This window comes from Cygnus olor, chromosome 13, assembly GCF_009769625.2.
Source record: "Cygnus olor isolate bCygOlo1 chromosome 13, bCygOlo1.pri.v2, whole genome shotgun sequence".
Taxonomy (NCBI): Eukaryota; Metazoa; Chordata; class Aves; order Anseriformes; family Anatidae; genus Cygnus; species Cygnus olor.
This window is the reverse complement of record NC_049181.1, coordinates 10,056,862-10,081,918: the sequence shown is the minus strand read 5'-3', so window position 1 is coordinate 10,081,918 and position 25,057 is coordinate 10,056,862. Positions and strand designations below refer to the sequence as shown.

General features: G+C 50.6%; 2 protein-coding genes across 3 annotated transcripts; both read right to left on the bottom strand.

Annotated features, from left to right (window-relative positions):
* Nucleotides 1-276: 276 nt before the first annotated feature.
* ITGB1BP2 (integrin subunit beta 1 binding protein 2) lies at nucleotides 277-6,552 on the bottom strand. Its single transcript, XM_040572366.1, has 11 exons — nucleotides 5,762-6,552; nucleotides 5,555-5,604; nucleotides 5,413-5,469; nucleotides 4,847-4,992; nucleotides 4,587-4,699; nucleotides 4,410-4,468; nucleotides 3,749-3,819; nucleotides 3,527-3,629; nucleotides 2,325-2,444; nucleotides 1,857-1,919; nucleotides 277-639 (listed from the first exon to the last, which is right to left on the bottom strand). The coding sequence occupies exons 1-11, from the start codon at nucleotides 5,823-5,825 to the stop codon at nucleotides 343-345; spliced, it is 1,143 nt and encodes a 380-aa protein (XP_040428300.1). The 5' UTR covers nucleotides 5,826-6,552; the 3' UTR covers nucleotides 277-342.
* Nucleotides 6,553-10,026: 3,474 nt separating this feature from the next.
* On the bottom strand, nucleotides 10,027-25,057 carry NONO (non-POU domain containing octamer binding). Of its 2 annotated transcripts, none has more exons than XM_040572378.1 (11): nucleotides 24,927-25,057; nucleotides 24,566-24,695; nucleotides 22,122-22,342; nucleotides 20,910-21,211; nucleotides 18,677-18,772; nucleotides 17,442-17,638; nucleotides 17,089-17,173; nucleotides 16,226-16,328; nucleotides 14,816-14,858; nucleotides 14,105-14,214; nucleotides 10,027-11,053 (listed from the first exon to the last, which is right to left on the bottom strand). In XM_040572378.1, the coding sequence occupies exons 2-11, from the start codon at nucleotides 24,684-24,686 to the stop codon at nucleotides 10,916-10,918; spliced, it is 1,416 nt and encodes a 471-aa protein (XP_040428312.1). In that variant the 5' UTR covers nucleotides 24,687-24,695; nucleotides 24,927-25,057; the 3' UTR covers nucleotides 10,027-10,915. The 2 variants fall into 2 exon arrangements, with proteins under 2 accessions (XP_040428312.1, XP_040428314.1); XM_040572380.1 differs by having other exon boundaries at nucleotides 22,122-22,315; nucleotides 24,927-25,046.

Here is a 25,057-nt window from a genome sequence, read left to right as displayed (position 1 = left end):
AGCCGGCCGCACCCCGCCGCGCGCAGGCGCCGGGCGCAGGCGCAGTCATGGCGGCGGCGGCGGCTCCGCAAGGGGGCGCCCCTGTGGGGAGCCGCCATCTTTCGACGGCTCCCCCCCCCCCACCCCTCAGCCTCTGCCCCCCCGGGCCCGCGTTACGCGGGCCCGGGGGGGCAGAGGCTGAGGGGTGGGGGGGGGGGAGCCGTCGGGGTGGTTAAAAGTAATCTGCGTTGCCTGCCTCTGAGCCTGTCTCAGCTTTGTACGCGGAGATATCTCACGTTTTGCATCCTTTGCTCTGCGTTTTTATTGCTTGCCCCTCGTGACCCAAGGGGGGGCGGGGGGGGGTTACATGCTGCTCTGGGTTTGGGCTGCTAATCCAGAGCTGATGTCAAAGCCCCTCGGCAGCGCCGTGCTGTTAGCTGCCTCCATCTCCTCGTCGTCCTCCTCCGACCAGCTCAGGCTGTCGTCAGAGTCCTCCTCCGGCTCCTCCGTGCTGGCAGCCGCCTTCTCCGGCTCCCCCTGGGAGCACGCCCTGCTCTGGGGGTGCTCCAGCCTGGCCCAGGGCCCCGGGCTGGCTTTGCAGAGCGTGATCTCCACCTTGGTAGGGACCATGCTCACAAAGCTCTTCTCCGTTTCGATGACCTGGAGAGAGGGCAGGGCGCGTTAAGATGAGCAGGAGAGGGCTGGCAGCACGTGCTCGTCCTTCCCACGATCTCGGTAGAGCCGTGACGGAGGAGAAAAGGCGAGAGCCCTCCCCTCCTCAGGGCAGAGCAGGATGAGTCCCGGCGTCCAGCTGAGCTTGGTGTTACACCTCAACAGCATGTTGGTGCTGGCGCTGGGCTCCGTTACAGCCCTCTCCACACAGCTACAAGGCACGGTGCCTCCACAGCCAGCAGCACGCTCTGCTGCAGGCGGGCACAGGCAGCACACAAGAGGAATAAAGGCAAGAAGGACGCCTGCAAATTGCTGAGTCTCGCTGCTCCTCTGCAGCTGGCGAGCGGCTGAGGAATTGGAGAGCGAGTCTTGCCCCTTGCACTGCTTCCAAAAGCACGGGGACTGAGCCAGGTTCAGGGAGAGCCAAATCCAGAAGGCCTGCAGAGCCAGCAGCGACACCCAGCTCTGCTCTCAGTCAGGGATCAGCGCAGCCACCACCAAGGCCCTCCTCACAACCCCTGTGGTATTTCCTACATAGCCAGTAGAGATGGCTATAAATGCCAGCATCTGGGTGACCTGGCTCCCAGGCAGTCCCAAAAACAAGCCAGCGCCATGGCAATATTTAAAAGAAAGCAGCCAGGGTGCTTCAGGTAGAACGGAGCAGCCAGGCACAGAGCCCAGGCAGTCCAGACATGGCTCATGCGGGGTGCTACCCATACAGGATCAATAGAGAAAAACATAATTTCCCCATCAGCATTTGCTGCTCTAGAAAACAGGAGCGCTGAAGATAAACCAGTCCCCTCTGCTGTGACAGCCGCGATGGAGCTGTGTTCTCTGCAGGTCCTCAGGAACTGGTAGTGAATAACACCGAGAGAGGGACTGTGAAATGGCTGTTTGTTCCACAGATACGCCAGCCTGTTCTCGGGAAACAGCAGAGTCCCGTGGGCCACACTGTTTTTGCGTGATAATGCAATTAAAGACTCCCTCGTGCTGCATGCACAGGAAGGACTGTGCAGAAACTGTAGCAGCAACCGCTTTGCTGCTTTTTCAAAAGTCTGAGACTATAAAGGGAGTAATTTTCCTTACTGGGAGCCTGTACTTGGGGCTGCAAATGCTTCTCTAACAGCTCGGGCTGCTCTACAGTGTTGCAGCCCATCCCCGTGCAGATTTCTGGAACAGGGAAATCAAAGTGAACAGGATCTTACCCCCCAGAGATCGAGTTCTGCCTGGAAAATCTTATTCCCTTCAAAGATGACGTGAACCTCAAGCTGAAAGACCAACAGAAAATTATCTTAGTGGGGCAGCACAGCACTTTCCAGCGCTGTTCCCTGGACAGCGCAGCTGCCTTCCTGCACTGTACCGCATCCCACGTCCCAGCTGCAGTGTAACTGCCGATCCCTCAGCAGCTGACTCTCACCCCTTCCCCATGCTGCGGCTCCACCTCTGCCACCAGCTGAAGGTCTGGAGGCCAACAAAGCCCCACGCTGAGGCCGAAAGCCACTGAGCCAGCGTGGCTGGGCAGCTGCAGCCGCAAAGCCACCGGGCTCTCAGCTCAGGAAGCGCCAACCCCAAACAGGGGCTGAAGAGCACTGGCAACCCGGCCGGCTTGTGGCTGTCGGCTCGTTGACATGGGGTGCCATGAAAGCCCCAGCCAGCTTGCCAGCCCCACTCACCACGGTGCGGTTGGCCTTCACGCTGCTGAGGGCGGGCAGGGGGTTCTTGGCGTAGATTGTCACCACCACTTGGCTGCTGGTTTGGTGCCAGTCCTGTCGGCACGACACCGCCTTCTTGTCCTGCCGGGGAGAAAAACCCGTCACGGCGTGGCGTCCCCCAAGGCAGCAGAGGGGACGTTTGTGCCAGAGGATGCTCTTTGTGTGTCTCTCCTTCGCAGAGTGCCAGCTAAGGACAGCGTCAGCTGAGTGAGAGCAAACCCTGCATCTTGTTTTTGAGGGGAGGTGGTTTGTGTGAAGGTGGGCAGCCCCTGCCGGACTGCCCCATGCAACACAGGACGTCTGTGCTGTGCTCCAGAAGGACGTGTTAAGAGCAGAGACATCCCCTTGTTCCAGGGCCACTCTGCTGTGCCCAGGCTCACACCAGGAGCAGGCCCAAAGCATTTGCAACACAACATCACAGTTCATTCACTCTGCAGGGACAGCAGAAGATGCCCTCTCAAAGCAGCCTCCCTTACACCCCCTGCATGTTTTCAGCCCGGGACAAAGAACATCCTGAGCTCAGAGAGGGCTGCTCAGGCAGTCTGGCAGTGCTGACTCAGAAGAACATGATGCACTTCCAGAGATATCCTGGGCTGCTTTGTTGCAACTTTCCCAGCTCCAGCCTGCTGCCAGCTAAGAGAAGCTCACACACACACACAATCGTGAATTGGCATCTTCCCCTCGTGGCCCTGCCACAACAGCCAGTGCGGATGAGGTCCCTCCTGAGAAGCAGCTGCAGCGAGAAAGCCTCATGAAAACAACCTCAGTCATTTGCAGACATCCGCCAAAATTTTTGGGGGATTTTTGCAGGGCTTTTCCTGTGCTCAACTGCCTGTTCCTGTGCGGCAGCCTGCAGCACCAGCCACACCGAGCTCCTGGAGCAGAGGGCAGAGGCAGCCCTCCTTCAGCTTCCCATTGCACCCGTGCCACAGGCGTGAGAGCTGCCAGGTTTTGTGAATGCAGAGGCAGGGTTTTAAACAACAGATGGGTGAGGATTCAGCGTTCAAACCCTGATACAATCATCTGTGAGCAATTATGAAAGTTAAGGGAATTAAATATGGAAATCCATGTTAATGCAGAGCAAGGGAAAGCGCATCCTCGGGTGCCAGTAAAGGTTTTCCCGGAGGCACTTTGCTCAGTCACCTCCCCGAGAGCTCCCTTACCGCCTTCCCCGTCCAGCAGTGCCGCCCGGTGCTGCAGCCCGGCTGCTCCAGGAAGGCGCTGAAGTCTGTGGTTCTGACCCCGCAGCAGCTCCAGTACTTCATCCTGCGGGGAGCGGGGCCGCCTGAGCGGGCAGCAGGACCCCAGCAGGGGCAGGACCCCACGGGACCGCTTTCAGCCCACGGCGAGGTCAGTGTGCTCCCCAGTAAAGGGAGGTTTCTTACCCCTCGTGGAAGACAGGAACACCAGGGTGGAAAGTACAAACCTCTGCGTTGCTCTCTGCACCCTGGTAGACCTGTGGGGCAAGAAGCAGAGGGAAGGCTTGGCTGTGCCTCCAGCACGGCATGGCATGGCCAGGCATCAGGGCTCATTCCCACAACAGTCGCAGCATGTTGCCCATCGTCACCCTTTTGCCAGGGTCCAGCATCTGAGAAGACTTTTCGGGGACAGCCCCAGGCCCTGCTCCCTGCTGGCAGCACCCGGCCGTGGCAGGACACCGGTGCATGCCCACAGCACCACCCCGCCGAGCCCCTCTCCCCAGCACAGCACGGGGCTGGGCAGCAATGGCATGGTTTGGGCACTGCAGAAACTTTCTTAGGGATGCTCGGGACCCTCAGCTGCCCTGTCCCTTCCCCTCCTTCCCAGAGTGTGTCAGTCCTGTGTCCGCATCCACCTCCCTCCTGCTTCTTCCCAAGCGTGCTGGCCTCCCTCCGGCGCATGCCTTGCTGCAGTCAGACCGTCCTGCACTAGGCAGCCTTGGGGCGAGGCAGAAAGTGTGCTGCACTGCAGGAGTGAGAAGCAGGCAGGGAATATTCTATTCCATGCCCATTTTGCCCAGGTAAACCGCGGAGCGGCGCAGAGCGTGTGGGGACGCCGGGTACTCACCGCCTTGCAGGCTGCGTTCTTGCAGGTGGTGCCGGCTCTCACCTGCACAGCCACCTCCCCTGCGAGGACAGCACAGCTTTGCTCGGGGACACGCACCGCCTGTCCCCAGCCCTCCCACAGCCCCTGCTCCGGGCTCGCCAGGCCAGACCCCGCTGCCAGCTGCGGACTCGTAACTACCTGTGCAGCCGCCCTCGGGCACCTTGTCGTTGGGGGACAGGCTCAGTTTCTCCAGCGCCTGCTCCAGAGACCTGGATACTTTAATTGGCAGCAGTTGTCGTGGCTCATCAGAGCTGGAAAACAACAGCAACAAAGGCCGAGTGCTGTTTTTTTTTTTTGCAATTTAAGTGTTGCTGCTCCGTCCCAGGAGGCAGGCAGGGCAAGGCACGTGCACAAGCAGCAGCGTGGCCAGGCGATGCCGTCAGCTGAGCCTCTCTCACCTTGGTCTTTCCCGCTGCATCTTCTCAGCTGATTTTGGTCCTTGGATGATGAATTCCGCCACTGGCTTGGCCTTCGGCTTGTCTGAGCTCTCCTCTTGGAGAGGCTCAGGGGGCTTCTCCTTGCTGTGGAACCCCTTTGTGCATCCCTGAGCAGCAGAGACGAGCCCGGTGCCTGCTTTGCGCTTTCTGCCCCAGAGGCTGCTCCCAGCCCCGGTGAGTTCCTGTGACCTGGTGGCTCTGCGTCCTGCAGGGCCGGGCTCCCACCCTACACCAGCGCAGGGACCGTGTCCCCAGGGATTCTCGAGGCCAATCCCACGTGCAGACCCCCCGGGGCCGCGTCGGGAAGGCCTCAGCTCTGTCCCACCCCAGCCTGGCAGCAGAGGGACAGCAAAGAGCCTCCCCACCTCCCCGGCTCTGCTGCCTCCTCCCGCCCCCGGGGCTGCTCGGACACCGCATGGCGCTGGGGGCCCGAGCTGCACGGGGGTCCCAGCCGCTTTGGCACCCTCCTGCGAGAGGCAGCGGCCAAGAACCCCCTGGCTGGGGGCCAGCCGGTGCGAGTCGCTCACCTTAATGGAGAGGAACTCGGAGAAGTCCGTCGTGCGCTTCTTGCAGCAGGACCAGCCCTAGGCACCAGGAGAGGACAAGAGGGTCGGGGCGGATGTCCCCGCTGGGCGCAAGGTCCCACCCCGCGGCCACGGCCCCTCTTACCTTCAGGGCATCGTGGAAGATGGGGACGCCCGGGTGGTACTGGCAGGAATCTGAAGAGGGAAAAGCATTCAGAGCCTTTCAGGAAGGGCGATCCTGCCCGTGCCTCCCAGCTGCTCCCGAGCTGCCTGCTGGCAGGCGCGGGGCCGACACGCTGCGGCGGCCGAGGCCGCAGACCAGGAGAGCATCGGGGGGCAGGAGCCCACTTACCCTCGGCGTTGTGCTCGGGATCAAACCTCTGCCCGCAGCCCTTGTTGTAGCACAGCAACGCCATGGCTCAGGCGGACACGCGGCGTCCTTCACTCCTTCAACAGAAATCCCATCAATCTCATCCCTGCCCGCGATTCTCCCTCTGTTTCCCCGTGGTTTCCAGCACAGGCGCCGCGAGGTGACTTTGCCTGTCTTTGGAGGCAGCTGGAGGAGGCGGCTGGTAACCGGAGAGCCGGCCAAAGATAGACATGGCAGCTGGCGGGACCCGCGTTATCTCCACAGGCATATTTCTGTCCTGCCCCATGCTCCGGCACACGCAGGCGCCCGGCGGAGCGGACGCGCGCTGCGGGGTGCCCTGGGGTGGGCGGAGGGCTGCCAGCGCCTGCATCCCGCCCGCATCGGCACGGGGCATCTGCATCACCACGGTGCTTGCGCTCGGATCCGTGGAGCCACGACAACTCCTGACCAGCTGCTGGGAGAGCTCCCCATTTATTTATCATCCAGAGAAGTGGCTGAAAGTTTACTGCAAAGGGAAGGAAGAGACTTTGCAGGGTCCCAGGGCAAAACCCGTGCTGGTCTCCGCAAGGCCACCTGCTGGATACAGGCACCGGAGGACCAGAGCAGGGAATGTGCCCAGAAATCCCTGATCCCCAGGGCCTTGTGCAGCCCAGGGATGAAACCTGTCCCCGGCAGCTTTCCCTGCTTCCACCATCATCACAGAAGTGTGCAAAGTGATACGGGGGCTTCCAGTGAGCAGGAAGGGCTCACTCAAGCTCCCTGCTCCCATCCTGGCACCCAGGGTTTTTCTTCCTACAAACAGGAAGCCCTCTCGAGATCAAAGATTTTACTTAGTTCCTACAAATATCTAAAACAAAAGTTTGTTTTTATTGTTCCCGTTTGCAGAGACAGATGTTTCCTGGGTGCTTCTCTGACCTGTGGGAGCGCACAGCAGCCAGTGAGCACTTCTGCTGCGGAACTGGGTCTGAGAGAAGCCCTCGGTGCTGCTGCGGGCAGCAGCTGCCCTGGGAGGCAGCCTGGACACCGCTGCCGCTCCTCTCAGAGCAAAGCCTCAACCCAAAGGTAGAGCAGCCCCAAAGCCTGCCCTACCTGCGGTGCAATATCCCCACGAAAGCTTTGCAGGAGTGCAGGCAGCCTGGCTTCAAGCTGATGCCGCCCCCCTAAAGAACAGCGTGCCCCAGGGCACGGTAACAGGCAGCAGTCTGAAGGGTGGGTGGAAAAGCAGGAGGGATCACTTAGGTCCCGGGAAGTCCGTCAGAGCCCTGTGACGGAGCTGCGCGGTGCTCTAGGGTTTCAGGTCTCCTTGTCCTTTCTGCAAGCCGTCAGCAAGGCTGCAGCTGTTGCCATCCTCGTGCCAGGGAGGATTTGGAGCTCGGGTTACTTTGCAGAGGAAACGTCGAGACGATGCGGTGGGTGCTGAGGCTCAGTTTGGAAGGACCAGCAGGTGCTCGGGGCAGAGGACAAAGGGAGCAGGGCTGGCCCCGGTGTGCCTGCAGGAAGCCGAGGGCCCCGCAGCGTGCGCTCGCTCCTCTGCTGCTCGGCTGCACGTCGCTGCAGGGAGCGAGGTGGCCAGGAAGCCACACGTGCGCAGCGACACACAAATCGCCGTGTCCGCAGCTCCCAGCCCGGCCGGTTTGAGGTCAGGGTGGCAGCCCTGGGGACAGGCACGGCACACCCAGGGCGCAACAGGGACGAGCCCCGTGCTAGGGCTGGCACTTTCTGAATGAGGGAAAGGAGGAGATGAGGTACGGGTGGTGGCAAGAGCACGGCGTGGGGCAGCACACCCGTCGCTCGGCGTCTGGTTGGAAGCTGCGGCTGCCAGCAGCCGTGGCCCCACGTCGCTGGGTCCGGCCCTGCCCCAGGGCAGAGCTCCAAGTGAAGCACAAGTCGCCGCGCGGGCTGGCTGTGGGCAGCACCTTTGGAACGGCGTGCAAGGAACGGCCAGCTGGGAGTTACAAATAAAGCCTCTCTGCTTCATGCGCAGTTGAATTGGTATAATAATGAACACAAAGGAGAAAGAAAAAATGGACCAAATCGCTCTCAAAACCCACAATCTTTTCTTGTGGAAGGAAAGCCCCGTTATCACCTTGGACCTTGGAACAAGGAGCACGGGGCGCAGCTGCAGACGAGGCGGCCAGCACAGAGCTGGGGTTCCAGACCCCGAGCACCGAGCACGAAAGCAGACGTCACCTCTCGAGGCAGCGGTGTGCCAAGAAGGACACGCAGGTCTGCAAACGATTAAAGGGAGGAGCGAGAGGGCAGTTTGAGGAAGAAGGTGACTTCACGGGGACACGTATCTGCGCAGGCGGGTGCTGATGGTGCTGAAGGGCTCCTCACACGGAGAGGCAGAGGGGAGGCACAGCGCTCCTCCATGGAGCGAGGGGGCTTTGTGTGTTAACCGGTCACAGCAATCCTGCAAATCCTTTCAGAGAGGAGCCAGTCCAAAAGACGAAAGCGCAGACCTTTCCGAAAACACAGTTTTCTTGTCTTCAGCCGGCACCCTCACGAAAGCCCGCTGCCAGAATTAGCAGTGTGGGGTTTTACAGGTTTTCCTTTCGGGGGCGCCGCAGCCTAGCAGCACAGCCACCCCCAGCGGCAGGGCGAGCAGAGCAGCCAGGCTGCACCGAGGGAAGGAGCGTCCCAGGGGCAGAGCTCTGTGCCTGGCTGAGCTGCTCTGCTTGCTTTCTTTTCAGCCAGCCCTGGCGCTTACCAGGGAGACAAGCAGGTACCTGAGCTGTGAGCAGGAGGCTACGATGGCTCCTTTCAGCAGGGCCACGGGAAATCCCATCTCCCTTCTTGAAGTCACGAAGGGCACGGACAAGCGGAGCCCGCTCTCCACTTGTGGCTTTCTGTGTTAAATGACAGCTCCTAGGGAGCTATAGGATGCCAAAGGGGAAAAAAAAAAAAAAAGAAAAAAGAAACTTTTGTCTATTACTTTGATGTGACAAAATTATTTAGGTACCAGCTGGATTTTGCAGATTTACTCCAATTCTTGCAAATGCAGGTGCTGTTGTTTAAGGGGAGCTGCATAAAGCCTAACCTGTGAAATCCGCAAATGGTGGGGGTTTAAAGCTAACGAGCGAACTGATAAGAGCCAGACTGCTCATCTGTCCTGGTAGGGAACGTCTGCCAGTCACGTTCCAGGTAAAAGCCCCAAGAACAGACACATCCCCTTCACAAGGCAACAGAAGGGCTGATCAGCATTCTAGCCACCTTCCTTGGCATTTTGCAGTGTTCAGTTACCTTAGCAAACTGACAGGTGAAAAACATTGCCAAACTCCTCACACTGTACCTACAGGTGTTGCAATCCCTCTGACAATCACCACTAAATACTGCCAGCTACTCACACAGACACTGCCAAATACTGAAATAAAACAAGCACAGCACAATAAAACAAGAACAGCAGCTGCAGTCTCTCTCCAATACAACTTACCGATCATGCCATTACAAGCTAATTACAAATACTCAATGAACAGGTGTAAACTAGTAAAAGCCTCCAGAATGACTATTTCACCTCTATTTTAACAGGGTACCCACAGGCCAATTCATAATTTTTGAAAGCTATTGCTTTGGTAACATCAGGCATCTGAAAATGTTTTCACCTTCCCTCTTATTTCTCAGGTTTGTAGGGCAGCTCCTTATGCTCCTACGCTGTAACTCTTTCTCCCTCCCTAAGTCTCTTCCTAAGGTCCCCCTTTCTGCTCCCACCTTCCCAGTCTCAATTCAAGCTTCAATACAAGAAGCTAAGTCAGAGCAGACTCCTGTCCTTACAGGTTCTCTCAGGTATTACACAAGATTAAGTGTCAGTGGTGACAATAACAATCCCTCAGCTTCCTGCCCCAGCAGAGTTCAGAGCTCTACAGGAAGGTCTGCATCCTACTCAGAGGCAACTGCAATGCAGAGCAGACAGACAACTTTGTACTGTGCAGATCAGACACACACTGAACTCTGCGCTCCCAGTGACTCACAAACAAGTCTCGCATTTAGCTTCTCTGCACCTGCAATGTAGACATAACCTAGGTGCATCAGGACTTCCCTTATTTTACTCTTGAACGATGAAGTTCTCATTCCAAAACACAAACAAAACTCATTCTGTGACAAGAATTGTTAGAAAATTCCCAGGGGTTAACACCCTCTTTTTACAGAGCTATGCAAGAACAACTTTTACTCCATAATCTGATGCTTGATTTACTTCAATCCGTAGGTACACATTTTAGTAAAAAAAAAAAGAGACAGCACACCAGATAAAAAAGGCTTAAAATCCACTTTAATAATAATGCATTCCTGTAACATTCCTCAGACAAACTCAAACTTGTTAGTGGGACAATTACAGCTTGTGTTCAAACAGTTTACACTAAATGAAAAATCTTGTAGTACTTCTACACAAAAGACAGGCAAGGTTAAGATTATACAAACATTTGTTTCAGTTAAATCTTCAGCATGAGATACAGTATCTTTGTCCAATAGATTGTACTTTACTACCAGTAAAAATAAACAGCGATACAACACATTATCAAAAAATTCATCCGAACAAGAGCCTTCCAGCCATTCAGGCTGCACATGACGGTCAACTACTTTAAAGAAACAGATGGTCCAGATAAAAAGAGTAACTACAAGTTAAGATAAAAAAAAAAGAAAAAAATGAACATAAAATCTCCCCAATTCACTACATGATGGATCATTTGGAGCTATGTAAATTTACAGAATCATGGGAGCTGCAAAATACCCAGATGCTGCCCTAGTTCTCCAGAGAGTTCTTCCCTGTGCTCTTAAACAAGGTACGCTACACTAAAATAAAAAAAATGCCAAGACAATTTTATCTAGTTCAGTCTCAGGACTCCGGCTGCAAATAGGAACCCTGGAACGGTCAAGGCATTGAGGTCCTTGCCAGATTTTACCGTTACTGAACAACCACGGCAGCCTCCCAGAATTCATTTTCACATTGAAATTATAGGAATGCACCACATGAAATTTTCTAAAACCTTTACCAGACTGCACTCCCCTTGTCCTAGAGTGGCTTAACCAAAGCAGGCTCTAACGAACTAATTTGAACATCCACCCCCTGAGAAGAACCCTGTATGGCCTGCCAAGATTTCTTTTCTCTTTGGGGCATGTGCAGGGGGCAGCTTAATCCTGTTAGTATCTGCGACGCTTGTTAGGGCCAAATTCCCCCCCTGGATTTCCTCTGTTGAAGGCAGGTGGGTTCCCACCCATCGCTCCGAGTCCTTCCATCGCGCTGCCCTGGCCGAAGCGATCTGCAGGTGGCGGTGGAGTCTTGTAACGAGGACGAGTGCAGAAGAGGCAGAAGGAAAAACAAAGAACAAACAGCAGTTAAAAGCCATTTGAGTAGATTCGAATCCTGTCAGCATTCCACAATTACAGTTCACCTTGCCATAAGACCCCCACCCTACCAAAACCAACCCCAAAGCCGGACTGATAGGACTCTGGTTACAGTTAAGCACTGTAGGATAAAGTCTCTTTCCCCATATAGTTTGGAGTCAAACACACTGGAAAACAGCTTATATCATCTCCACACTAGTGCCTTGCTGTGGAGCACATGAGAAATGCAGTCCGGAAAAGGAGTTTCGTGTTTCCACCATATTCCCTCACCCAAACTGAATGTAAATGAGGAGCAGCATACTAATAACACAGCAGTATCACAATCCAGATGTACGCAATGCTACAATTCCAAGGTAAGTCTGAAATACTAGTCTTGTGCCTTGGTCGTATCCTGTCATTTCCACTCCTTTGGCTCTCCCATCTCCCAGCTGGAGTAGTGCTATCGCACAGCCTCTTCCTTCCAACACGGAGAAGAGATGAAAGGGTAATTCAGCTTGGAAGGTACCTCAGGAGAACCCTAGTCCAACCTCCTGCTCAAAGCTGAGTCAGCTATGAGGCAGATATATGGCAGACATGTCCTTTCACAAAATACTGTACAGCCACCGCATCTTCCTTCCCCCTCAACATCAGGCTCATGGGTTCCATTCATTCTTCATCCACACATTTACATTAATACATACGATTTACAGCATAATACAGCACTATTACAGCACTCTTTCCATCTTTTTCCCTTCCCAGTAGATGAAGAACTCTAAGCAATTGTGAACTTTCCCTGTAGGGCACGTTCACATTCGGGAAGGTCACTGCAGTCACTAACCAACTGGAGCAAACATGCAAAAGTAAGTGCTACGTACACGAATAAAAAGCTGGAACGCGTTGGACCAGTAACACAAACTAAGCATCTAGCCAGGATAAAGAGTTTCCAAAAAAAAACTATATACGTATTTCTGGCCATTAGAGAAACAGCTTACTGTTTTTTTGGTTTAAGTGGCATTACGTCATCATACTGATCTGAACTCCTTCCCTGTTCCATTCCTCTCTTCACCTTCTCCCCCATAAATTTCCTTGCGTAGTATACGTTCCTTGAACCACAGCTGCTCTACTGTCCCTACCATTCAGGTAAAAAAGCTCACAGCCAAATAAAACTGTTCTTTGTGACGAAAAGACTTCCATGAAGCAGTCCCTATAGATGAAGAAGTAGGAAGGTTTGCAGGAAAATTGTTCATTACACCAAGTACTATGAACTGCTAAAGATGAACTTTCAGGACAAACTTGAATACGACTGCTGCTGTTTCTGAAGCTGATTGGAAGTGCTGATACTGTATGAGATTCCATCCTCTGACAGATAGGACCAACATGCAAAGAAGCCATCATCTGTTGTAAAGCTCTGCAGTAAAGCCGTAACTGTGCATCACCAAAGCTTGAATCCTTTAGAGGCATCCCTCCTCCTGAGTTCAGCTACCAGATCATCCCCACACCCACATCATTTGCTTTACTAGACTTAATTTCACTTGCAAACTAAGGAAACTCCCAAACTGAAAGTTACAAGCTGCAGTCACCAACTTTCACAGCAACATTCATTTTCTATTCCTTCCATTATTTTCATAAAAACTGTAACAAACAAACAGATCGCTGCAAGCAATTCAGTTCTTTCATGTTGACAGGTTACCTCTCACCACAGTAACTATGTGCAGACCCTGAGCTCGCTGGTTTCCACATTAAACATGACACCTTCAACAACTCCTCCAGCAGTATGAAGTAACACTCCATTTCACATTTATAACAAGCTAAAACATGCAGTTACCATTCACCAACTAAATCACTAACGCAGCAACCATAATTCCTGTCTAAACACCCTCGTTTTTCAATTTATCCCACTCGTAGCTCAATAACCTTTAAGTCAGATAGTATTCTTAAAAGCATTTTTTCCCTCCAATCCCATGGAAATTTAATAAGTGTGCTTTTTGCAAGCTGGTCACAGCATGCTGAATGAAGTCTGTACATCTACTAAATGTTTTACAGCAACCTATTTCAGTTCACTATCAGTACTGGAATTAAAAATATGAAGAAATTAATTTCTCTTCTCACTATTATGGAAACAGAGACAAGTTCTGGGTTTTCTAAGCAAAAAAACAAGCCAACTTTTAAAATCTTTTAAGAAAGATTTCTAATAAACAGAACTTTTAGATTTCCATTACTTGTATTTAAAAATTAAATTTGTATTTAGAATTTTCCTTAGGGCTTTCTCTTTATAGTTCTTTGGTGACATATACTCAACGATGAGGATGCCTAAGAAGGTTTTAAGTTGTCTAAGGTCCATCAGGGTGGGGATGACTATGGATGGATGGGGTGCAAAGCTGAGGAACTGTCTGGTCATACAGCTTTGTAGATGGAATGTCAGCCTTGAGTTTTGTCAATCAAGCATTTAAACTTCAAGAAGAGTCACAGAAACCCTTTGCAAATACAAGCTATTGTTTTAAATTCAAATAAACGTAAAAATTAAAAGAGGCAAATAAGCAAGCATAAACTTCACTGATTCTTTGTTATTTATTTCCTAAGCAAATCAGCTGAACTCATTTTTGCATACTTATTACCATATTCCTTTTAGCATAGGAGAGTATTGTTTCAAAAAAACTAGTGACGGACAGAACATTCCTGAAAGCTTGACTTTATGCCAGCAAGAACATCTCCAAATACTCTCGCTCGACAAAGTGCTTCCCAATATGCCATTTAAAAAATAACCATGTAGTATTGTTTGATTGCTAAGATCCTTCTAACAAAGGTTTTAGCACCTTCAGAGTAAAGAAAGAAGTATTTGACTTGGTTCAATCTCAAAAATACCAACTATCATCGAGGCAAGATTAACTTCACATCAGGTCTAGGGAGACAAACAATACTCAACTTTAGCAGTGTCCTGCTTAACAATGAAAACAACACAGCCTACATTTAAAAGGTGTGCACGAAAAGCAAATGGAGATACATTACCATTCCCATGGCTCCGTCAGGTATCATAGCTCCAGGACCAGCTGCAGGAGGCGCAGCAGCTGGGACGTTGGTACCACCCATAGCTCCTCTATTGTTCATGCCAATGGTACCTGGAAAAGAACCAGAAAAACCATGAACCAGAACCACAAAACACCACGTAAGCTCCCTGCAGGATTATATCCCGGGACAGAGTTCTAATCTATTAACCACCATTGCACTATCAGGTCAAGACAAACTGATCTCGCATTCCACTATTATCTGAAACCTCAGCAGGTTCTAACGCTCCCTATCTTCATTAACCACTAAGCCTGATGGTCTTTTCACTCACTTTTGTGCATGTGGCCTCAAACTGTAGGTCACGTAGTCAAAATATGGAAATCTCGTAACTGAGATTTCTTCCTGGATTCAAGGTCTAGTACCACTTGTTGTACCAGCTTCTGTATCACTACAAACTTCTTAATCACATTATGGCTCTAATAGCAATTTCAACCATCTTCTGCTTACTGAACTTCCACGTATGTACGGCACTGCCTCATACCCATACGTTTCCTGTCATATGACAGCTTCCTGTCGCTGAAATGGGAGAGAGTTACTACGACAGTTTCTAAATAAGGACCTAATAAAATACAACTGCTCAAAAAACACATGGATTTTGTAGAGAAGGACACGAATGTGCATAGAAATTAAGAGGACTACAAAAAAAACTCTTACCTCCCATGCCCATCTGCCCCATTCGCATGTCTGGTGGCTCCCTCTGGAAAAAGAGATGCCCATTTCAAATGATAAAGATCCAAGTATTTTGTAATGTAATTACACAAGTTCATTGAGTTCTGGGGTTTTATTACCGGGTAGAATTACTGGGTAAATTTCAAAAGCAGATCTGAGCTACTGCTACCACTATTAACTGCTGAACAAACAGCTCTTATTTAAAGCATCTCATTTTGCAAGACAATATCCAACAGCAAAGCAATCCTGGTACAGCATCAAGCCGCAAAGCTGTGTGTGCAGATTTTACTGAACAGCAGCATAAAGAGTTATCCGATACCTGGATGGAAAGATCTGCTGAGCAGCAGTAACACATTGGAAAGAATTAGTTTTTATTACTTCCTCAGTGTAGCTAAGAAGCTTTTCCTGTTGAGAGGAATGCAAGCTTACACAACAAACATGCAGCACTGGGTTATTTCCACCAGACTACCAGCTAGTGGACATCGGGCACACAACACAGATCTCCCTCGCTGCAAAGCTAGGAGCACCTCCTCACTTCAGTGAGGATACTACTTTTCCAGGATGGGAGCTGAACAACAGATGTCACTTGACTTCACCTGTAGTCTCAGTGCCACTATTTATCAGATATTATGTATTATTTAGAGAACTCAGGGGTTCTGCTAGGTAATATTCGCATTTAAGTCAGTCACAGTTTTTATCTTTTGTCTTTACAGTTAGCTATTTTGCTTAGGGGCCAATTTTTTTTTTTTTTTTGCTAAAATACATAATTGTCACCCAGTTGCACTGACGTTATTATAGCGTCTCCATAGCATGAGAGCTGCTTCCACAATAAAAAATTGCTGGGACTGAAAATGAACTGTTAACAGCTCATTACAGAACTAGCATTACTGTTATTAAAAAGCAGGCTATCACACATTTTACATTCCAAAGAAATACTTGACCAACACCGACTTTCAAGTACAAGCAAATTATTGTGCCTGCAGCAGTGCCTTGAGTTAGGATGATTCCATCTGAGGAAGACTAAGAACAACTGCAGGCTAGGGATATAGCTGGGTATATGATCACAACAGGGCTCTGCAACAGTACTTCAGAAGAGTACATCTTTGTTACTATTCTTAGAATATAATTAGTTAGCATATATTCTTCTAAACAGCAAGACAGCCACTGAGGATCCTACAGGAACAGCTGTTGGACAGTAACTGTGTTATTTACATTTTCCAGACAAAATGTTACTGAGACAGACAGGAGTCAATAACCGGCTGTAGAATGCATTGAATGTGTATGTGGAGTCCCTCAGCCAACACGTTGAGCATCCACTGGAAGTCCCATGCTGGGGAAGAGAAAAAAATCTAATATCAGTGTCCAGATGCAATGGAAAAATAGGAATATTCATACCGCATCAGCGAAGTTCCCCTTGAAGCCTTCCTGCTGGCGTCTCATCATCTCTTCTTGTTGCCTTCTCATTTCCTCCTCACGGCGCCTGCGTTCTTCCTCTTGCCTGCAAAAAAGTGGCAAGGATGCTCAGCACAACACAAACTGATCCCTTGCATCAGAGTTGCAGTGCTGCCTAGCGGGCTCTCGTTTTGGAAACCTACAACTTTGAAAACATTATTCTGCTGAGATTGTGAAATATCAGGCACCTCATGATGAAAGCAAACATCTACGAGCAGGGCATTTTCAACACTCTGAATTTTAAGGAGTTCGTTATAAAACTCAGCCTGAACACACCCACATACACAGCCACTCTCAAGTACATGCTGACTACGTTATATTGCATATAATACATAAAAGCCAGACAGTTCTCAAGCCCCTTGTATTACAGAAGTAATCGGGAGATCTTCCTGGAGCTTCTCACAATGACCCTGAGACAAGGAAGAGCTGGAATGGAGAGAGAAATCTCTCAGACTAAGTTACCTCTCAAAGGAGAGGATAGACGCTAGAATGGGGTTTCCCAACCTGCAGCACTAAAGCCACTGCACAGATTCTGACTTTTGTATCTGCCTCGGTCAAGGAGCTAAACTGAGACACAGAACTGTAAAAAAAACAAATACTAGTCAGTGTCCTTTAATGCCAGCAGAAGAAACTCCTAACTCCTCCATCTTAAACCAAGTGTACAGTCTCCCTACGAACAAAAAGGCCTGAAACAACAGCTACTCTTAAGGTAGCAATTAAATTGTCACCATGAACAATAAGTGAACTGAAGAAGTGCTTCGTTCCATAACATTATGGATTCACAATTCCAGAACCTGCCACCTTACCTGATTTCCAACTGTTTACGTTTTTGTACTTCTTGGTTATGCAATTCTTCCATTCTCCTCAGTTCTTCCTGGCGTCTCATTAAATCTGTAAAAGATAACAGTTAAAAAAAATAAAATCAAACTTGTCTCCTCTACCACCTCTCGTCAGTTCCTGAATTAGAACCACACCACAAAGGAGAGTAACATAACAGAGCCTCCTGTAACACAGCAACATCTGTTTGCTTGTTGCTGCCACAGCTGGTTAAAAGTCAAGCAGCTGTGCCACAGCTCAGCTTCAGCGGGCTCTGGCTGGTCTGCTGAGCCACCCACCCCGGGAGCTGAAGGGCCCTGTTCCGATTATCTTTGGTTGGTACCTTGCCGCATGAGCATAACTTGGTGCTCGTGGCGAGCTGCTTCCATTTCCATTTCCAGCTTCTCTCGAGCTTCCTTGATGTTGCGGTCTACCTGTTCTTGCTGCTGCTTCTCCATTTCTATTAGAGCCTTCCAACGCATGGCATATTCATACTCAAAGCTGCCAGGCTGTGCGAATCGAGGAGGCTGCTCACGCTCCCTGTCAAGCAAGGAAGAGCTAGTGAATGCTTCAACAGAGCAAAGAGGATCTAAGAAAAATACAACGTGTGTGTAAACGCAATGGTGGATCCTTCTGACAGTTAGAAGCACATCTCACTGCAATACATAAATCACCCTGTACACTTTTTTGCACAAATAGCTGTGCCTGAGATACCACTTTGTCTGTTGCTCGGGATGCATTCTACTCAAAGGAGAAACTTAGAAGACTATGTCCTGTCCTCCCTCACACCCAGCAACATCACTGGGTTCCTAACACGTCAAGATACTGGGCAAAAGACATGTAGAAATACTCTTGACAGAAACAGCTCCCGCTGCACATCTCGTTAACAGGTTCACTCCAGAAACACACCCAGCCCAAACACACACGTTCACCCCGCTAATCCCTGCAGCTCCTGCACCTGGAGCATGTGAATACTCCTAACACAGCCTCTGGGCTCCTGAAGCTCTCATCCTCCTTACTTCATCCAAAATTCATGACCTCACATGGTTTACTAATGCCCACTGCTCTAATCACGACACCTGTTTACATGGGAAGCCCTCAAATACCCTGGCCTTATACCTGGATAGCTCTACCACGCCTTACTGCTGTTCACATCATGCGTACCATTTGCACTGTGAGTTCAGGTCTGCTTCCTCCACAGACTGTCCATAACGCTTCGAGCACATGATTTACATCTTTTGTTTCAGCTTCTCATCCCAGCAAGGGGAAAGCACACGTTATCTCAAACTGACACCAATTTTTATCCCAACAATGGAAGCAGACGAACACTTACAACAAAATATGTGGAGCCTGCCAGCCTTACCCAGCAGAGTGGATCCAAAACCACTGCGCTTGCTTTCAGCTAACCAATTTCAAGGGAACAGCGTAAGCAATTCTTTTTCTGGAGTCAGGTCACGTTTTCAGAAAAAAGGAGGACCTCTAGAAGCACTGATGAGCCACCCTCCTAAGATTCAGGCACTAGCCAAGACCCCAGAGCCCCCAGGCAGTCTCGTCTCATGTCTTACGGCAGGCACATACTTGTGATATTGCTGGTTTTTGATGACCAGTTTCTCCGGTAGTCCCTCCTCATCATCATACTGATCCATGGGCTCCACAGTGACAGGCCGAGGGAATCTGTAAAGAAAAAATGAGGTGCTTTGAGGATAACTCAGGAATGAACTTGCAGTGTAGGAAAGCCTGTGTGCTGTGTCTGAACCTATGAAATACTGCTTTTAGCACTGCTCAAAGAAATTGAGTGCAGCCAGGGTTCTGAAGCAAAGTGAAAACAGTCATTACTTTTAATGGTGTTTTTTTTTTCTCCCCCTTTGGATTAGGAGCTGAGCTGTTAATTGAAATCCTTGTTAAATCCAAACCAAAACTACTGAAAGAAGAATGCTTTCAGTTACTTGTTTAAATTAACAGCTTCACTGGAAACCTGACTTCCTGGAGTAGGATCTGCACAGCACAGTAACACCAGAGTCTGTTTTTAGATCCCTTTCCTCCCTTGCTTCATGACCAACCACAGGCTGCACAACCCCTTTATACAATAGTCTACAGCGAGGAGTAACGCTGCTTTTCACTGGCTGTATCACTCATACTCTCTCGGTGAGACCACTGCTTCCTCTTACTGCCAACCAGCAGCGCTCTGCAAGTTCCTGTTGGGCCCTGCCTCAATTTCCCAAATAATCCTCTGGAACACTTTGCGACACAGACACTGAGCACGTGTGCTTCTGTGTGCAAAAGAGAACTATTTAGCAGAGATGTCCCCATCTCCGCATCAGTTCCCCAGCACAGCACTGACACTGCTCACATCCTCAGCGCAAAGCAGCGTCACAATTCAGCTTTAGCTCCTTAATCCATTTGCCAGAGCTGGGGAAGTGACAGAAACAATCATGCCATGCCGAGGAGCAAGCAATGCCCAAACTCCAACAGGAAGGCAGGACATGAGAGGCTGAGGGTCCACAACCCAGCTTTTCACTTTGATGTGTTACTGTCTCATTTGCCAATGTGAGCCAGTCTATTCCAAGCAGTTTATCTATCTGCTACCGTCACAAACTAGGACAAAGCAGAGCAACTTCAATGAAAACCAAACCTCAAGTAGAAATAAGCAACACACCGTTTTGCTGCCCCAGAAGTCAAAAGCTGATGCGCAGACAGCCAGAGAAAGAGGGAATGTTGCCCCCAGGGGCTCTCGGTTATACACTGGCAGCGCTTAGCTTTGCATGCTCACTTTTCAAATGTTGTTTTCATGATTCTTTCAGGCTGTATAGTTCTGAGTCAGCAAAAGGGCACGGAGTAAATAATCCCAAGAAACTAAGGTAGCCCAAAAGCTCCCTAGCAGCAACCCTGCTGCAGAGCACTACACACTCTGCTGGCTACTCCCAAAGACTCTCAGGCAGGAAAATAGCAATGTAAAAAAAAAAAAAAGCTGCTTTTTGAACCTGAATGTGCTGTGTACTGCCGTGCCATATGCAGCCCCTCCCCAGAAAAGGAGCGGGGCGAGAAGCACAAAGCTTAAAAAAATTACTTTAGAAATTAGCAATATAGCCCCAATTTCAGGAAGTGTTTTATTATTAAATTCTAAGAGCATGCGTACAAAATATACTTTAGTATTTTTCGGTCCCAACAGACCATAAATGGTTTCCCTCGTTGTTAAAGCAACGAGCCATGCTCTGTGGAACATATTTAGAATTAATCATTTGCTTAAGCGTGTTCACATCATTATCCAAGAACACACTTTGTCGCCTTACGATATTGAAGCAAAGGGAAAACAAGCTTCTGACGGAGAAAACCCCAAACGACCCAGTACATCTGATCAGCTTCCCAAACACCTCGTGCCCGAGTGGTGGATCAGCACTCTGCCCAGCCGCGCACCCTGCCGAGTGCGGTCCCACCCCTAGACTCGGCGTGCACAATTAACACACTCGAGCTTTGTTTCCAGCCATGGAAATGGGTCTCCAAAATGGATGGGTCTCCAAAACAGCTCCTGTTTCTTAAAAGCTGCTTTAATTGCCCTAAGGCAGCTTTAGGGAGGAAGAGCTTACTGGACAGCCTTACGCTCTGACCCCACCAGCAGCTTCCCAGAAGGAAGCTTTGAGAGCCGAGTTTCGGCACAGACTCGCTCTTGGACTCGCTCCTGTTGGAAAGGAAGCTAAGTTCTCCCTGGGCAAAGCACCTCCTGCCCTGCTATACCACGAAACATCGCTCACGAGCCAACGCCACCCACCAGCCTGCACACAACAGCACAGCAATTCTTGCCCTCCGCACTTACGTAGTCAGCAGGAAAGACCCATCACTACATCTATCCAGGGCTTTCCTAGCAGCGGGCTTCCCTGAGAACTCCACAATGCCTTTTCCAGAGGATCGTCCTCTGTCATCCACAATAACCACAGCCCTTTCCACCTGGCCAAACACTGAGAAGGCTTCCTCCAGGAGCTCATTGGACACAAACTGAGGCAGGTTCCTGACTGTCAGCGATGCGCTGTGGCACGCAAAACGCACTCTTAGCTGCTTCCCACGGAGAGGCATGTTGTCTAATTCCACCTTTGCAATCTCTGCCAGAGTGCGAGTTTCCTGAAGATAAAAAAAGTCATCATTAAAACTCTCAATGCAGCATGGAATCAGCTACGTACACAACCGAGTCACAAGCGTATTTCTCCTGAACAAGTGTTTCACAGAGAGGAACAAATAAACCTCCCACAGCGTGTTAAAAAAAATGCCCTAACCGACCACAGCTGTTCTCCATTATCAATGACTTTACCTGAATACACACGTAGAAAGTTTGGAGGTGGAAAAAGAAACGTATCGGACATAAGCCTAATCCCACAGCCGGTGAAAACTAAGCGAATAATGATCGTTATCGATCAGATATATCGGTATATTAAGGCTACAGAATGAGTTGCTCTTTTTTCTTAAAAAAAATAATAAATACATTGGAAACCTCATGCTCCAGCCGCTCATATTGGGGCTTTCAGAAATGTAGCACCTGAGCCACTAACGTCTGAGAACCACAACACCATGTCGGTAACCACCTCCCTCATAGCCACGCTTCAGTGTGATCACCTGGAGATTCTCCCCTGCCACAAGAGCACCCATCACCCCAGCAATACCGTGCGATTATCTACGTTCACAGAAACATCTCGTTCACGCCCTTCCAGGAGATGTCTACCCGGTCTGTAACAGCATCAGGTTTGTGTTTTCCCTCTCTCTTCTCTCACCTGATTCCAGAATACCTTCACCAGGTATCTCATAAATCCTGCCACAAGCCGCCCCAATTCACGTTCCTTCCCATAACAGGCTCTAGACTAATCAATCACTTGTAGAAGCTGACCCGTGATTGTAATCCAGGTCACTTAAAATCAACAGTGGGCTTAATTATCAGAATTATCTGAAGATACCTGAACATTTACTACTTCCAGTTAGCAACACTCCTCTAGCGTAGGTCACTGCCACAAAAACATGCCTAAGGTAGCAAGTCACTCACCAGCCTGATAAAGCCAAAGCCTTTGTCCTTGTGTATGAAGACTTCCCCTGCCTTGCCATACTTCTCAAATAACTTTCTCATCTCTTCCTCTGTAATATCTGGGGGCAGATTCCCCACAAACAGGCGGCTTCTCTGAGTGAAGGTCTTTTCACCAGGTTTCCGGAAATTCTTCAGGTCAATAGTCAGGCCTTCATCTGAGGGGAATAAGGTACACAGCTGCTCTACAGTTGGGGGGATAAATTCTATTAGGTTTCATCACAGTGAACGCAGAGACATAGGACAATACAGGTAATACCACCCATTCGCTTAGACCTCAAACCTCCCCAGCCATCTCTACAGCAACGAGGGGATTTTGCTTCAGAACGGTCACTCGGGCTTCAGCTTTTGGGTAACTGCTCAAGATAACGGACCCACAATAAAGTCTGTAGTCACAATACGAAGTTTTGCTATTACAACCTGAACGAGTACAGGAAAGCTGCAGCTTGGCCAGCAATCCGATTTTTGCTGAGGGGGAAAAAAAAGTTCTAAAAATAACATGCAAAAGAGTTAATTTTGCCCAGACAGGTAACGTTTTAGTTAGCTGGTATTCTATGAGATGGGATTTGGGTTCTAGAGTCTTGGGTTCCAATCTGAAAAGAAGACTGGAATGGCAAAAATAGAAAAAAAAAACCACTAAGAATAGCCACGTAGGTAAGACCTCAAAAATTTTTTAAAAATCTACATTCATTAAGTAATGCTACACGTAACACTAACAAATGGGACTCGTTACAGAACGCCCCCAAACCCCCACATGCACATTTCACTTTAGCCCCCAATTTAGCTGAAGCCCAGCACGACCCCGGAAGCCCTGCTACAGACGGGACACAGGGACGGCTTTATGACCTCTCTACCTCCCTCTGTCCCCTTTTCTTAAAGGGGCACAAAACCTCCCTGCACAGGACAGCAAGCTGCAGAAAGCAATTCCACTTTTTTTGTTTTGCTCCTGTCTTTTGTTTCTTTTGCAGTTTTTCCTCTCTTCTATTTGACACGAGCAGCTTACGGACCGATTCCTATCCAAATTGCTTTGCACAGGATCCACCTCATGGCCACGCGTCTGAAGTAAACTCAAGCGGATCGATTCAGACTACGAAGCGGGGTACTAATCAGGAAAAGCTATTCATGCAAAGGCAAGTGTTAAGGACAAGCCCTTTATGAGTACAAGCACACCTCCACAGCTAACCCTAAAAAAACGGGCTGGTAACGTATAGGAAAGTAGCAAAAGGACAGTAAGTGATTTATTTCACACAGCTCAGTCAGTTCAGTGAAGCGTTTGTCTTGCAAACGACTCCAGGCTGTTATCAGAAGTGTTTGGGGGTCAATTGCAAGGCCTGCAAATACCCTAAGCGGGACTTAGGGCAGCATTAACCAGCATCGCTGGTCCACCTTAAGCAGATCCACTCAAAGGAATCCGAGATGCAGACCGTCACTCCGAGCTGATCCCTCCGAGAATACAACAATGCTGTTCTTGTGCTGCATTGTTCCCAACCTGACTGGAAACAAACTAGTCGGCCACCCTTTTCTATGATCTCCCACGAACCTGTTTAACAGGATCGCTTAATAAAAACACCCATGAATTTTATACCAGCCAAACATCTGCATGTGGGTTCACTTAAACATGCAGCTAAGAGAGAAAACCACAGAGGAATCATGCACAAGGAACACAGCCAAAAGCGCATTTAGCTCAGGAAAGCCTCTGAGAAAGCCAGCAAAGCGCACATGCGACTTTTACCCTCTTTTGTTTTGAAAAGCCAGTGTTGAGACTTCAAAAACAAAACAAAAGGAAATAAAAAGTAGAAAACAAAAGAGATGTTTAGTATAACCAGAGCACTTTCCCCCGCTCTGAAGGTGTGATGGCAGAGCCCCGACGCCCTAGCTGTAAACTATCCAGTTAGCTCAGTTAGCGCCCCAGAAGTCATTAACGCAGAGCGTCTCAGGGGGAGCGATCGCGATCTGACTGCCAAGCAGCAGAGCTGCAGCCCGCGGTGGTTAAGAACAAACTCAGGAGCGCCCTGAGTTACAGCAGGAGCCGGCACCGGTGACAGCTGGCAGGCTGGCTTTTGAACGGCGAAGTAAATAAATAAAAGGAAGCATCGGGCAGCGCCTTCCGTGCGAGAGCCCAGCCTCAGCGCCGGGCTGCCGGCTCTGCGAGAGCGCTGCGGGCACAGCCGCGTCTCTAGGGCCCGCAGCTCCGTGCGCCCGGTACTCGAGGCAGGCCGCGTCCACAAACCCTTTTATGGCCGGGAGAAGGGAAAGGGGAAAAAAATAAATAAATAAAAAAAAAAGGGAAGCGGAGCAGGGCGCAGCGGGCCGCAAAGTTTACGGGAAGGCCGCCGAGGGGCGGGCGGGCTGCACGCCGCGTACAGGAGATCGGGGAGTTCCGGGAGGCCCCCGCGGCCCGCACTCACTCTGGCTGTTGGCCTGCTGCCCGTTGGCGGGCCCGGCGGGCGGCGGGTGCGGCGGGTGCTGGTGCTGCTTCCGCGGCGCGTGGTTCTGCTTCTCCATGCCGAAGCCCTTGTTGCCCTGCATCTTCCCCACCTGCGGGCACACGCGCACGGCTCGCACACGGGGCACGGGCACGGGCACGGGCACGGCCCGGCCCCCCCCGGTCTCTCCGGGACACCCCCCCCCCGCCCGCCCGCCCGCCTCGGCGGCCGCGTGTGGCTGCGGGGCGGGGCGCGGGCCTCGGCGGGGCTCCCGGCGGAGCGGCTGGGCCCGCGGCAGCGCGGAGCGGCCCCGGCGGCGGCCCCGTGCCGGACGCGGCCTCACCTGGCGGCGGCGGGCGGCGGCGGGGCGGATCGCGGCCTGCTCGGCCCGCTGCAGCCCGGAGAGGAGCGCGCGCGCGGCCGGAACTCGCGCAACCTACCCCCCTGCTCCCGCCGCCCGCCCTTCCCATTGGC